The 16220-nt window shown below is 45.2% G+C and overlaps 1 protein-coding gene across 1 annotated transcript in view; it reads left to right on the plus strand.

The window, feature by feature from the left end:
* Positions 1-342: 342 nt before the first annotated feature.
* LOC137526072 (integrin alpha-M-like) overlaps positions 343-16220 on the plus strand; it is a 131263-nt gene continuing 115385 nt past the window's right edge. Inside the window, exons 1-4 of the mRNA XM_068247286.1 lie at positions 343-361; positions 4914-5016; positions 6845-6948; positions 11851-11921. Of these exons, the coding sequence (XP_068103387.1) occupies positions 343-361; positions 4914-5016; positions 6845-6948; positions 11851-11921 (297 nt within the window). The remainder of the gene's footprint in view (positions 362-4913; positions 5017-6844; positions 6949-11850; positions 11922-16220) is intronic.

Genomic DNA, 16220 nt, shown 5'->3' on the forward strand with positions numbered 1-16220 from the left:
TTTATGTTAGAAGTATGCCAGGTATTTTTTAAAATGGTGTGTATTGGTGTATTTATACTTACTTGGGGCTTCCTCCAGCCCCATTAGGTGCCTGGGGTCCCTCACGGTCCTCTCTGGTCGTTCTCTTCTCTTATAATCCCTCTTGGTAATCTGGCCAGCCGTTCTGCGCATGTGCAGCTCAGCTATGCTCACACCCCCGCCGTGCAGGTGCAGATCACTCCCGGGTGCAGAAGAGCAGTGGTGATTGCATGCACGGCTGAGCCATGCATGTGCAGAACAGCACGGCCGGCCAGATTACAGAGGGGGATTATAAGAGCAGAGAGAAGGGACACCACACATCTCATGGGGCTGGAGGAAGCAGGTACGTATAAATCCACCAATACAGCCATCTCAAGTTTCCTGGGGACCTAGTGTCACCTTTACCACAGCAAAAAGTCATTTAACCGAATCGATTTTCTCAAAAACTACAAAATCTTTAACTTTTTCCCCACTATTCCTCTTAATATATACATAGCAATTTTGGTTGTGATAGCCTGTATGGGCCTTTGTTATGAACCGTTAAAGTTGGCAAGAAATTACGAATGGACTACGCAAAATAATTGAATTTAGAAATCGTAAATATCTGTGGCCGTAACTGCAAAATTTTAGATGAAATTTAACCTAATCGAAATTAGCAGATTTTGAGCATCACTACAGCATGACCATACTACATAATTACCCACTTGTTCCTCATCTACAGTATATACGGTATACATCCTCTGTGGTGCCTCAGTAGCCACATATACTGTATATACTGTCATTACACTGTAGAGAACAGGTCATTTGCTGGCGCATCCTTGTGCTGTCTGTGCTTTCATCTCATGCTCGCCCTATCCTGTGTAATTCCCTTGTCCTGTGCACCCCCCAATCTGTTCTATGCTTGGGGGGAGCACATGAGCAGTACTCCACAGCTTGCCCCCCCCCCCCTCCCAATAGATCAGGGTAAGTATAATCTCGCCTCTGCTTGTTCCACCAATGATCACCAATCCACTCCATCCAGCGGTGTGCTGCCGCGAGTACCGGGTCCTGGCTTGATGACATCATACTTGAAGTACGTGTCGGAGGGGATCGGCGATCATCTGGGAATTGAGGACAGGGGAGACCATACTTACCCACCATGGTTCCTGCTGAGGATCTCTGCATATGGGTGGGAGGGGGGCAACTAGACTACCAGGGAAACGTAATCAGGGATGAGCAGAAACTACGCCAGTGCGAATTTACGCATTGTAGTTCGCATCTACGCATCGTACTTCTTGGGTGGAGTTTCAAAAGTATGCTTACGAATTTACGAGTAGCGATGTACCGCTACACGTAGCTTACGTCCACTATGCGTAGTTAACAAGTGTATTGCGTAGTGAACTACAAATGCATTACTTGCGTCTACTTTTCCGCGCACGATTGTATGCTTACAAATTTACGCATTGGAAAGGAAAATGTACACATAGAAGACTTCCCAGTATAAGCATTTAAAAAGGAATTAATGCGTAAAATGTTCTGCATACGGGCATAAACCTCTGCATAAAGTACGCTTTGCACTACGCGTAATTGCGTATTTTAACGCGTAGTCTACGAAATGCATACGAAACTAATATTTTATTTCGAAGCCTTAGTTTGGCGAAGCGTAATTGTGTAAAACTATGCGTAGTTCTAGAGTAGCGAAGTTGGCTGACTACGACCATCCCTGAACGTAATTTAAGGGGGAGGGGAACAATTAGACTTTCAGGGAAGCGGTTAGTGCGCAATGTAACCCGCGTGAAAGTTTACATGCATACAGATGTACGAACACCTTAGTTAGCGCGCGCACGTAAATCTTTATGTGCGTAAACCTTCACGCATGCTACATTGCGCGCTAAACGCATAGCACGGTCATGCTATGCATTAGCACTGTTTTGTGAATCAAGCCCGATGTATCCACCTATTGGTATTGAAAATGTACATATATCCCACACTCAGAAGGGGCCTACAGGATACCCCGGGGAAAGTTTCTACACTCCTATAGCTCCCACTGTCCCTCTTTGGGGACCCTGTCCCTCTGTCCCTCTTTTTTCCTCATTTGTCCCTCTTTCAGGTCTCATGCACAGATCTATGTAAATATATGTACTTTTCCACTGAAAAAAAAAATGTCTTTAATATGCTCTAAATGTTGTTTATATTTTTTACATTGATATATTTCTTTCAAATGTTATTATAAAGGAAAATTAACCAGGATAGAAAGAATCAGTGTGGTTTGAATTATACAACAGCATATTTTTCAATTATATCTTTATGGTTTGCATTACAAGGGGTGTGTTTGGGGTGTGATTAGGGGCGTGGCAGGCGTGTGGCCTATGCCTATGTGACCCTCTTTCTCATCTCAAAATGTTGGCAGGTATGCACTCCCCCCTCCCAAGCGTCTAAAATGCCTTGTCACCCATGTAGGCGGGCAAAGCCAGAATTTGGAGCACAGAATGTGTGGGGCTCCTCAGTAGAGATGTCGTGAACATAGAATTTTCTGCTCGTGAACGGCAAACGCAAACTTCCGAAAACTGTTTCGAACAGGCGAATTTGGCGAACCGCCATAGACTTCAATGGCCATGCAAATTTTAAAACCTACAAAGAATATTTCTGGCCACAAAAGTGATAAAAAAAGTTGTTTCAACGGGTCCAACACCTGAACTGTGGCATGCCGGAGGGGGATCCATGCAAAAAGTCCCACCAAAAATTACGGAGTTGACGCAAAGTCAGGTTTTAATCCCTAAAGGGCAGAAATCCCATTATGCACAGCTCTGGGTGTCAGTGGGCTGTGGAGTGTCTCACACAGAGAAATGCAATAGTACTATCAGAATACAGTAAAATAACAATGCACTGGAGTGGTTCTGTGCCTGCAACTTAATGAGGGAACAAAAATAGTGTGCACACAGCTCTGGGTGTCAGTGGGCTGTGGAGGACCAGGACACAGGAGACCGATGTGCTGTTTGAAGTGCTTTCACAGCAAGTGAGGAACAAGACCTAGCTAATTCTTTCCCTACCTATCTGCAGCAAGTCTGACCCTGCTCTCACTAACGCATACCTCCCAACTTTTTGAGATGAGAAAGAGGGACGCTTAAGCCACGCCCCGTCCACACCCCTGATCACGCCCCGTCACACCCCTAGTCACGCATATAATAAAGATTTCATAAGAAAAGTATGTTTTATAATTTAAACCACACTGGTCCTTTCTATCCTGGTTCATTTTTCCTTCATAGTAACCTTTTAAAATTAGTAATATATCAATTTTAAAGGATGGGAATAAAGTTTAGAGTCAAACACAATTTTTAGTAGAGAAATATATATTTACATAGAAAGAGGGACAAAGTCCTGAAAGAGGGACCAATGGGGAGGAAAGATGGACAGAGGGACAGGGCTCCCAAACAGGGACTGTCCCTCCGAAAGAGAGCTATGCTAACATTCAGCAGCCAACAGAGAATTGATCCAATATGGCCACCGCAACTGCTTTTTGATAGGGGGGTGGAGGATCCAGGAAGTGGTGCTAGCTGATTGGCTGCCATGTGTCTGCTGACTGTGAGGTAAGGGGGCAAATTGAACACTCCAAATGTTCGCCGCGAATGTGAACAGCCGATGTTCGCAGAACATTGCTCGCCGGCGAACTGTTTGGGCCACCTCTACTCCTCACCCTGAGCTATACCAACCTGCATGGTCCATGGTACGGGGGGCTCTGGAGGAGAGTGGTGGCAAAGACTCTCCTCCTCTTCTCCAAAGCACTTATCTATTCCATGGACATGGGGCTTTTCCCTACCTTCAGTGCCCAGGAGGAGGTGGTCACCCTGGGGAGAGTTCAGAGTCGAGGTGGAATTTGGGGGGCTCCCAAATGCCTGTCCTAGCCCCCTATGGAAATGGGCATAGAGGTTACCCATTCCCACAAAAAAATTAAATGAAGACACAAGGACATGTTTTCATTGTTGCGTTACCCATTTTTAATGCAGGGTGACGCTGAAGCAATGAAAGGCTGTGGGGACATTTCATATCCGATTCGATGCACCGGAAGCATCCAATCTGAAGCTAGGTCAACAGTGCATTATGGCACAAAATCTGTGATAACGGATGTTGACCGGAAGTCCTGTAAGTCAATGGTGCTGCAGATAGAGTATGTGAAATTGTTTTGCGTTAGCGAGGCCAATTTACTCTGACAGAAAAATTGCTTGCAATACGTATTTCCGCCAGAGGAGCAGTAAAAAGCCTCAATTATGGTGTGTGTTGCTGCCAAGAATTACATTAACACTCATTAACGCAGGTATCTATGAAGCTTGTTTTTTGTGGTGCAATGGAATCCTCTGATCGCACCGCAATAAAAACGCTGGTTGCCAATGTAAAACCGGCCTCAAGAAAATACTTTCTCTCTAAAGCTGGCCACGAACGGTCCAATGTCTAGCGAAAAATCGTTAGAGCGATCAGAAATTCTGATCGGATTGGTTGTAAATAATCTCCATTGGTGGACACAATCGATTATGAACGAGTGAAAAAAATGTCGCCCGAATGAATTTTCGTCGAACGATAATTTGGATTTTCTTGGTGGTCATGATAGATAGGAAGCAAAGATTGGTTAGTTGATGGTGTAGTGAACGATTTTTCGTCCGATCAGAATTTCTGATCACTCAAACAATTTTTCCCTAGAAATTGGACCGTTAGTGGCCAGCTTTAGTGAGAGAAGATTCTTCAGTAAAAGGGAAACTTTGGCAAGAAATAAGAGTAAGATTCTGAGGAATTTTCTCCTCACCAGACTCCGCACAGTAGGACATACTGAAACAACACTATTAAGCTGGCCCAGCCTACAACGGTCGCTATTGGCAAGAAGGTCTGAAATAAAGGTTGATTATTATTTTTCCTTATCTAAACAGTTCTGTCCTACTCTGTTGCCTTCTTTTTGGACACTGAGGATCCAATTGTCTTCTACCACAGTGATCGGAGCTTTGGCTACAAGGTGGTGCAGCTGAAGGAAGGGTAAGTTATGGGATTTCTCCACTGTACTGGGAGAAGGAAAGGACTGGACCTCTGGATGGGGTTAAGGAAATGATTATTCCACTGGAGGATTGGTCTTTTGTAATGGGCCAGGGTTGGGCCTTTATAACTAACCAGAAAGGAGAAAGTGGATGATGTAAGGGATTGGTCCTCCTCTGCAGTGGATGATGTAAGGGATTGGTCCTCCTCTGCAGTGGATGATGTAAGGGATTGGCTCTCCTCTGCAGTGGATGATGTAAGGGATTGGTCCTTCTCTGCAGTGGATGATGTAAGGGATTGGTCCTCCTCTGCAGTGGATGATGTAAGGGATTGGCTCTCCTCTGCAGTGGATGATGTAAGGGATTGGCTCTCCTCTGCAGTGGATGATGTAAGGGATTGGTCCTCCTCTGCAGTGGATGATGTAAGGGATTGGTCCTCCTCTGCAGTGGATGATGTAAGGGATTGGCTCTCATCTGCAGTGGATGATGTAAGGGATTGGCTCTCCTCTGCAGTGGATGATGTAAGGGATTGGTCCTCCTCTGCAGTGGATGATGTAAGGGATTGGTCCTCTATATCAGAAAAGGAAAGAATTGGTCTTTGTATATAGTGCAGGAATGGATTGGCCCTCTATGGGGTAATGGAAGGAGCTCACCCTTCACACAACTTTTTTTTTCAGCATTCAGGGCAGCAGTCTAAGAGATCTCCCGAATCATGGGCAGTGTTAACTAAACTGTCAACCTTTGCACATGCACATTGATATTTGCCACCACATCTTTGTTTTGTTTCTAACCCTTTAAATTATTTTTCTGCAAAACTTCTTGCTGTGCTCCTGATAGAATGAGACACACATATTACAGTAGTATTACAGAGGCAGAGTACAATTACTACAGGGTTCAGAAATTACAGATGCATAGCAACTGGAACTAGGTTTATTCACAGGTCTCACCAGCTGTACATGTAAACTCATACAAATAAGACATTTCTTTCTTCGAGAGTAAAATGAGTTAGAAATTATTTTTCTCCTATGTTGCTGTCACTTACAGTAGTAGAAATCAGACGGAGCTGACAGATTTTTGACTAGTCCTTCTCTTCATGGGGGATTCTCAGCATTTAATTTATTCTTTGCAAAAGCACTCCCTGGAAAGGATCTATACATAGATGCCGACTGCCTTCCTCCCTGTTTGCAAACTATTCTGACAGTTGGACTGAGCAGCTGATCTTCACTAAGTGCTTTTGAAAATAAAGATAGCCCCGAGAATCCCCACGGAAAGATGGTTTAGTCCAAAACCTGTCAGATTTGTACTGCCCTACGGTGTATATATATTTATTCATGTTACAGTATACTACAAGTTTTTTATTACATAGTGAATTATCTGCACTCAGTCTGGATTTCTCACAGTTCTCTGCATGTGCTAGTGTGATAGGCAGCTCCCTTCCCCCTCACAGAGCTCTGTCTGTGTGCTTTATTTACTCCTTACAGAGTCTGCAGGGGGCGTGCATAACTTCTCCCGATCACAGCAGAGGCAGCACATTCCTCCATTGGTCGAAGAAGCTTGACAAAGAAAAGAAGATTAGATATATTACAGAGACAGTGCAACCAGAAAAGGCTGCAGTAATCCAGACAACATTAGAACAGGTATAGGAACTTATAGGAAAGAAGAAATAAGGCTGAACATTTTTGTTACATTTTTGTTACTTTGTTGAGTGTCTTTAACAATTTTTGTGAAAGAAGGGAACAGTCCTCTGGATTTGGGAGCGAAGGGGTAAGTCCACTTTGCTGGGGCAATCATAGACTCCTGCCACCACCTAGAGGATTCTTGTGTCATTTCAGGGTGATTGTCAGTGCTCCCCTCCAGCAAGTGGCATCCAATAAATCAGGACAGTTATATCGCTGTGACCCTCAAAGAAAAACATGCACCCCGATTTCCATTCCTGGTAAGAAGGCATCATATTTCTTTACTGAAGCAGCTTTATGCATATGTGTTAGATACAGGTGGTTGTGACAATGATAGCTATAATTTTATTATTATTATTCACAGTACATAATGCTGACATCTTCCACACCGCTTCACAAAGCATGTGTATGTGTGTATACTCACAATCTAATCCCTACCATAGTCATTGTTGTTGGCAGTATCAACAGTATTGTGACCTTAAATTGCAATATAGTATCAACCACAAGCTTTTACTTTACTTTTGCTTTTGCTTTTACTGATGGCTAACACGGTACAATACCCTACTGCTACAACCACAAGATGTCACTGTGTATAAGGTGCAACGTTGATCTGAATGGGATTGTCATTTTCTGTATTCACTCTGTATTCTCTCTGTTCTAAGCAAGAGTGCTATCCACTATGCTGCCCATGAAACCTCATTAAATAACCAGTGCTGCGGATATGGAGGTTGCCAATTTTTTTTTCCTTTTAAGCAATACCAGTTGCCTTGCTGCGAATCAGGGAATAATGGCGCACAACGCCTATGCATAAAAATGGCGCCGCATTAAAAAGATACGCTTATCGCTATTTATAGTTAGTACTGCATAATAATGGCGCACAGGGAAAAAAGTAGAAAAACGGCACACGGTAATGTTATTTATCAATAGTGCCGTTCATATGCCAAACAGCAGACGTTATTGCGCACAGTAACGTTATTTATCAATAGCGCCCTACATAAGCCAAACTGCAGAAGTTATTTAACTGCAAAAGGGTGAATGGATTTAATGTAACACTGTCAAGGTTAGGGTTAGGCACCACCAGGTGAGATTTAGGGTTAGGCACCACCAGGGAGGTCTTAGGGTTAGGCACCACCAGGGGGGGTGCTTGGGGTTAGGCACTGTGACAAATCAACGTTTATTCGTCCTAATAAAAAAAAAAGTAGTTAGAGCCTTATAAAATATTCCCTGTCGCCACTATTAAAAAGTGACAGATAGGGAAAGGCCTAATTTACAAAAAGATCAGGGAAGCCAGGGGTTAACAGTTTCTCTCCCTGGTCAAATGTAGCAAACCCTGGCTCTTTGGTAGCTTCTAATTACAGCTCTTCTCACCTCTGTGTTAAAGCGGTTCCCCAGCATCCCTGGAAAGGTTATAGCTCATCCATCAGAGATTAGATGGACAGAAGCTAATAAACCGCCCCTTCCCCCAGACTGGTAGGAACCGATCACAGCAGGGGTTCTCTCAGGATTACCTCAGTTGAAGGACCAAAGAGAATCTATCTCCCAGCTGACCTTTCTGTGATCTCACAAATATGAAATCCATCTTTTGTCATAAAGATGACTTTCCAAATAGGACACGGCCTTTAGAACCCGCTTATTATGAAATTCGGAACAAACCACACAATTGGATGTTTCCGAATTAAAGGTAAGCCCTGCCAAAGCAGAGATATGCATTTTGGGGTCACCGTTCACTCTAAACCCCCCAAGTTTGATATCATTGTTATCATTAAATTCTGATCGACCTGAAAAATGTTATTAGATTTAACATAACCTGTATGGTTTGAAGATTAGCACACCTATCATGATTCAGGTATATTTTTGTGTTCATGCGAGGGGCGGGCAGATCTCCTGTTTCAAAGAGGTGTGTGATCCACGCCCCCTAACCCCTCCTTGCTGGAGTGGGGGCTATAACCACAGAGAGCCCAGAAAGCTCTGGGTCCGTTTTACCTGAAATCCTGGCCTCATAACATCTGGGCAGCCAGCGGGACACTGGCGCAAAATCTCCATTGGATTTCTCACAAGGCCTCTGGCCGCATGGCAAAACCACCATTTTGGGACTTTCTCACAAAGGTCTAAGGCCGCATGGCAATCGGCCATTCTGGACTTTGATTGCCGCATGGACTACCAATAACGGTATTTGAACTGTATATTCGGACATTCTGTTTCTTTTCACCTCTTCTCTTTGTCAAATCAATCTGTTCTAAAATAAGCTGTGTGTATGTAGTTTAGAAATAAACTAACGATTTTTATCGTTCAGTCGTGTGCCTGTTCTGGTCATCTGATTGCTGCTATAACTAATCTGCCCTCTGAAGAGTCAGTCATACTACCGCATTGTTTTATGATTTGCTTATAAATTGTTGATTTGCTAGCTAGGTTGTAAATAACCGTTTCTTCCTTCTAGGACTAGCTAGTACCAGATTTCCTGTGCGAAATCGATAACTTTCGTTTCTCAATTGTAAATACAATTCGAGATTGCATCATATAGGGACCCAGTAACCTTTCTTTAACGTCACATTGCTCACAGTCTTTAAGCCGTCGGAAGTGACTATTCCCCGAACGGTGACTGGAGCGTGTTGAACGTGATTGGGCTGGCTACCGTATTATGATAGCGTTGGGGTCTCTTCGCCCTAGTTGGAGACTGTCTGCTCCTCAATCAGGCAGTGGTGGCAGTTTACATACCCGATTTCCAGCGTGAAATCGATATTTTTTTAGTTTACAGATTGTACATACAATCAGAATTGTACATGTATGGGCACCTCCAACCAATCTTCACCGTTTACTATGCACACAGTGAATTTGCCTCCAGCAGTCTCTAGTGCATGAAACCTGCATGGCAACAGTGGCCTAGTAATACGGGATTGGTGGATGTTTGTCCCATTACATATTGTCGGCAGCTGTGCGACCAATCTTTATAATCAGTCTGTTCACCGTACTTCCTGCGTATGCTAACGGGAGCAGATTAGACGGGATTGGCACGCTCCGTCGCCCTTAACCTTTCTCCCTCTGACGATCCAGCAACCGGTCTTCGTTGTCCGTCTGCGCCCGTACTTCCTGCGTACGCTAACGGGAACAGATCTCGACGGGATTGCGGGGCTGGATTGTCACAGGCCAGAGGGGTGCTTAGGGTTAGGCACCACCAGGGGGGTGCTTAGGGTTAGGCACCACCAGGAGGGTGCTTAGGGTTAGGCACCTCCAGGGGGGTGCTTAGGGTTAGGCACCTCCAGGGGGGTGCTTAGGGTTAGGCACCTCCAGGGGGGTGCTTAGGGTTAGGCACCTCCAGGGGGGTGCTTAGGGTTAGGCACCACCAGGGGGGGTGCTTAGGGTTAGGCACCACCAGGGGGGGTGCTTAGGGTTAGGCACCACCAGGGGGGTGCTTAGGGTTAGGCACCACCAGGGGGGGTGCTTAGGGTTAGGCACCACCAGGGGTGTGGTTAGGCACCTCCAGGGGGTGGTTAGGGTTAGGCACCACCAATGGGGTGGTTAGGGTTAGGCACCACCAAGGGGATTTAGGGGTTAAGGAAAGGTACAGGGAGGGTTCTGTGTGTTAACGCTAAATAACGATAAAACTTTAACGTTAAATAGCGATCAGCGACAAATGGCTTAGCGGCAACACCATGCGACCTTATTCGCAGGCGCCAATTTCAGATGGATCCGCCTGGCTGTCCTGCTGATCCTCTGCCTCTAATACTTTTAGCCATAGACCCTGAAGGCCTGAACAAGCATGCAGCTGATCAGGTGTTTCTGTCATTATTGTCAGATCTGACAAGATTAGCTGCATGCTTATTTCTGATGCGATTTGGGCACTTCTGCAGTCAAATAGCCCAGCAGGGCTGCCAGGCAACTGGTATTGTTTTTAAAAGGAAATCAATATGGCAGCCTCCATATTCTTGTCACTGCAGTTGTCATTTAAGTAATGTAGGGCAAACAAAAAACTTACCACACTTGGGAAAGTCCTGCTCCAGCTTCCCAGCAAGAGATTGTAGCTCATTAGGAGCGTGATAAATATGCAGCAAGAACATGGTGGAACAGCTGTAGAAATTGGTGAAAAACATCTATAAAAGGATTTGGTTGAAAATTCTCACAGTAAAGGTAGCCATACATCAGACAATGCATGGGCAGTTCCATCAATTATTATTATTATTATTTATTATTATTTAGTATTTATATAGCGCCGACATATTACGCAGCGCTGTACAGAGAGTATATATATATATATATATATATATGTCACTAACTGTCCCTCAAAGGAGCTCACAATCTAATCCCTACCATTGCCATATGTCTATATTATGTAGTGTAAGTACTGTAGTCTAGGGCCAATTTTTTTTAGGGGCAGCCAATTAACTTATCCGTATGTTTTTGGAATCAAGAGACAGATCTCTCTCCCATAACCTCTGTGTCCATCACTGGCTCCAGGCAGGCTCTGGGCTGGTTCTGGGCTCCATCCATCCATTCATCCTTCCACGCACCCCACATGGTTGCCGGAGTAACGTGGGTATGTGTGAGACGCCACACAAGCTGGATGGAGGACATTAGGGAGGACAGCATTGGGGGGGCTTTGTCGCGTTCGCCATTCATCCTGATATCACTCGCACCCGACCATCCACAAAGGCCTGACATCTTGCAGCATGTCCGATGGGCATGCTCTGCCTGAAATTGGTCGCATCATTGATCGGGTGTGTACTTGGCGGAACAGATTTTCATTCGATTCAGTGATTATCTAATTCGATGGTCGATCGGCCACCAAGTCGCTAGCTGTATGGGTACCCTAAAGCCTCATCTAAACAGTACATTGATTTTTCCGTCAGATTGGATCTATTAGACGGATTAATAGATAATTTCCGATGGTTCCAATGGTCCAATCGGATTGCGTTCCATTTTGTAATAGATTTTGGGTACTTATCAAAGCAAAATCTATCGCAAAATTGATCTGAAACAATTTGGACGTTTACACACGTTGCAATTTCTTACTAGATCCATCTAATAGATTTGTCTATCTGATGGAAAATTGTACCATGTAGATAAGACTTAAGTTAAGATGAGAGTAATGTGCTCGGCCTGTTTCATGAATATTGTAAACTGTCAGTATAGAGCATTATATATAACTGTGTGTGATTGACTTACAGAGTTGGGCAATGATAACAGGACGTCACTCGGCCTGACAATGGCTGCTCAGCTGGATCCCCCACAACTCATTGTGAGTCTAACATTAATACTATCATCGTTATCATCTAGGTCTCGACATGCAGATTATTATTATTATTATTTATTGTATTTATAAAGCGCCAACATATTACGCAGCGCTGTATAATGGATAGATCCTGGTGGGTATCTTGTAACTCCAGTGAATGTATGCAGAGCTGGGACAAGGTCCTCCAGCACCCAAGGCTGAGACCCCAAAGTGCGCCCCTCCATCCCTCCCACCTCAGCTGTCACACACTGATTGCTATTAGACTAAGAGGGCCACAGGGTCCACAACCTCCCCAACACCTTAAAGGGAAGGTCCAAGCAAAAAAAAAAAATGAGATTCACTTACCTGGGGCTTCTACCAGCCCCATGCAGCCATCCTGAGCCCTCGTAGTCACTCACTGCTGCTCCAGTCCCCCGCTGGCAGCTTTCTGACCTCGGAGGTCAGGGCCAAATTGCGTACATTTTTACACATTCCCGCTAGTGCATGAACATTAACACATACATTTTTACGCGTTAGTGGTGAAACGCGTAAATTTTTGTTCCTGCATTAGCTGGAATGCGTAAAAATGTATGCAATGTGGCCCTGACCTCCGAGGTCAGAAAGCTGCCAGCGGGGAACTGGAGCAGCAGTGAGTGACTACGAGGGCACAGGATGGCTACATGGGGCTGGTAGAAGCCCCAGGTAAGTGAATCTCATTTTTTTTTTTTTGCTTGAACCTTCCCTTTAACATCTAGTTATCTGGCTTGCAGTCACTGCTATGTATCCCCTTTTCTTATTTCTTTCTGCTTCAAACACAATTAGGAATGACAGCTGAATGAATTGTGCGCCCCCTCCTACAATGCGCCCTGAGGCTGGAGCCTCTCCAGCCTATGCCTTGGCCCGGCCCTGAATGTATGCACTAGGACAGGCGGAAGGAAGAATTATTATTGTGATTAGTTAGAAAATCTCTAGGTGAGAAATGAGCACTTCTAACCCCAGTATTGTACATTATGGACTGTGTGGTTCCTACACGGCCCTATCTGAGCACCAGTAGCCCTCAGAGATTCCCCCAGCATTACTTCAGTTGTCTTTAGGGACTCCTTCAAGCCTGGCATTGGCATTGTTCAGTAATTTCCCAAACTGATTCCAGTGGTCCTCAGTAGCCTAACTCTGATAGGCTACAGAGACCATCCAACCTAACTCCGGTGGTCCTCAGTGACTCCCCAAACCTTTCTCTAGTGGTCCTCCATGACTACCCCATGCCTGACACTTTTTGTTCTTAGTGGCTCCCCCACTGGTCGATTTTAGCCATCTATACCGTTTCGATCGAATCGGCTAGAAATCGATGCAACACAAAGCATGATCGATCGGCAGATTGAATTCCATCTGATTTCGATCGATTTGCTCGATTGGTCCAGATGGAAAATCTGGGTCGATCGGCTACTGGCAGCCGATTGATGGCCCATAGGGTTGCATTGGATCAAATAGTGCAACACTGCATTTCGAGCGAATTTCAATAGATTTCATTCTGAAATCCCTGAACTTCCTCTTTCCCATCTCGCAGAAGTCTAGTCTTGCAGTTTCATGAGCTAGTCACACAGATTTCTGAAGATAGTGTTCTTCGGATGGAACTGAAGCGTCTGGATGTCTCCCCCACTCATTTTCTAGAATACACGATACTCTGCAGTAAACCTTTTCTTGCTGCAGGAACAGAGATATGGCTACTGATTTTGCATTGACCCATGTCTGACCTCCAGAAGACAGACCAATATGCACGGAAAGTAGTGGTGGTGGATACCACTCCTGGGAGCAGACATGGGAGGGGAGCCAGGGCTGGATTTACCATAAGGTACTGATGGCACATGCTTACAGGCACCTCATGTTGGAAAGCTGGTTCACTCCATTCCTCAGATTCCTCTGTCACTCCTTCCCTATGCAGAGTCCTGATGAGTGTAAATGAGAAGTTACTAACCCAGCTCTCAGCATTCCACTGATGATCTCCCTTCAGTCTTGGTTACCTCTAGCTCCTTTAACCATTTCAGCCGCCCAGACGTGAAGCTCACGTCCGGGCGGCTGCTCAGCTGCGCTCTCCCGCTCCCACGCGCGATTGCAGGCGCGCCCCTGTGTCCCCACTGTGTCCCTCGGTAGCCCTGGGATCAGTGAAAGAGAACATGGTTCCCGATCACCGATCCCTGTCCCCCTCAGAAAAACCGAAGCGCTCACCCTTGAGGCTTTGGCTCTTCTGCCCGGAAAAATGTACGCATCCCCCTTGTACTTCCGCATAGTGAGAAGTACAAGGAGGGAAACCAAAAATGAAGGTGGCCATCTTGTGGCCAAATAGTAAAACTACAGCAACACATTTTCTACATTAAAATTTACACATCTAACAACATTAAAAAATAACTGTTTATCTCTCACACCAAAATATTCCCCAAATAAGTTTTAATGGGAAAAAAAAAATACAATTAAAAAAGAAGAAAAAAAAAAAAAAAAAAGACAAATAGTTACCTAAGGGTCTGAACTTTTTAAATATGCATTTGAAGGGGGTATACTACGAAAAATTTTTAAATTATAAGCTTGTAAATAGTGATGGACGCAAAACGGAAACAATGCACCTTTATTTCCAAATAAAATATTGGCGCCATACATTGTGATAGGGACAAAATTTAAAAGGTATAATAACCGAGACATATGGGCAAATAAAATACATAGGTTTTAAAGAGAACCCGAGGTGGGAATTACTAATACTATTGGGGCACAGAGGCTGGTTGCGCACACTAAGACCAGCCTCTGTTGCCCCATCGTGTGCCTCCATGTCCCCCCTGCTCGCCGCTATAGACCCCGCAGTGCTGGCGACACGCAGCGTGCCGCCAGCACAATGTTTACCTTAGCGCTGTCTGTCAGCGCCGCTCCCCGCCTCCTCCGCATCGCCGCTACCCGCCCGCGTCACTTTCCTCCTATCAGCGGGAGGGAAGGGACACGGGCGGGTGCGCCGATGCGGGGGAGCGGCGCTGACAGACAGCGCTAAGGTAAACATTGGGCTGGCGGCACGCTGCGTGTCGCCAGCACTGCGGGGTCTATAGCGGCGAGCAGGGGGGACATGGAGGCACACGATGGGGCAACAGAGGCTGGTCTTAGTGTGCGCAACCAGCCTCTGTGCCCCAATAGTATTAGTAATTCCCACCTCGGGTTCTCTTTAATTATGGTAGCGTGGATTATTTTAAAGCTATAATGGCCGAAAACTGAGAAATAATGATTTTTTTCCTTTTTTTTTTTTTCTTATTAATCCTGTTAAAATGCATTTACAGTAAAGTGGCTCTCAGCAAAATGTACCACCCACAGAAAGCCCAATTAGTGGCGGAAAAAACAAGATATAGATCAATAAATTGTGATAAGTAGTGATAACGTTATTAGCGAATGAATGGGAGGTGAAAATTGTTCCGATGCATAAGGTGAAAAATCCCCGCGGGCTGAAATGGTTAATACTGAGGCTCCTCCAACTATCTAATACTTGGGGACACCGGGCACATCCTAGCTACTTAATATTGAGGATACTTCTGGCTATCTAATACTAAAGGGCACCTTTAGCTAGCTACCTATGATGGGCAAGGGCAGTAAGAGAGAAGAGAAAGCGAGCACACTTGCAGTGTAGTTTGGTGGGGGCTTGTAGCTTTATGGAGGGCGATGTCTAAGGTGCTAGGACATCCTGTGCCCAGGGGGCGTAACGATAGACCCTGCAAGGGATGCATCCGCAAGGGGCCCCCGTGGGAGAAGTTTATTTTCCGTGTCCTGAGATACTGACAACTAAGGGCACGGAGAGAAAAAAAAAACGTTCTGCTCTCTGCACAATTTTTCTAATGACTGCATCTGCTCAGCCACTGATAAGAAATCAATCAAAGTTTTGCAGACAAAGATTTGTAGACAGTCCCTATTTAGTGTGCAGCATGGTCAAAGCTTTGCAGGGGGGCCCATTGATTTCAAGTTATGCCCCTGTCTGTGCCTATAGGTTGCTGTGAGGTAAATCCAGTAAATCCAGGCCTGAGTGGAGCATATACTGTATATAATATGTAGTGATTATGACATTATTGTTAAGGGATGCTGCAGTAACACCTTCCCCAAGTTATTGCAGGATACCACACCTTCCTAGATGCCTCATCTGTGGTTATTAAGAGACACTTAGTGAGCATGTGGACTTGCACTGCTGTGGTCACCAGACTTAGCAATTGGGAGGTGGAGTGGGTTCCATGCAAGGAGATGACAAAGGCGAGGGTGCAACAGGGGAGTGCATGAGGCCGATCTGCGCATGCGCTGAAGGGTACAACTGGC

This window comes from Hyperolius riggenbachi, chromosome 7 (genome assembly GCF_040937935.1).
Source record: "Hyperolius riggenbachi isolate aHypRig1 chromosome 7, aHypRig1.pri, whole genome shotgun sequence".
Lineage (NCBI taxonomy): Eukaryota > Metazoa > Chordata > Amphibia > Anura > Hyperoliidae > Hyperolius > Hyperolius riggenbachi.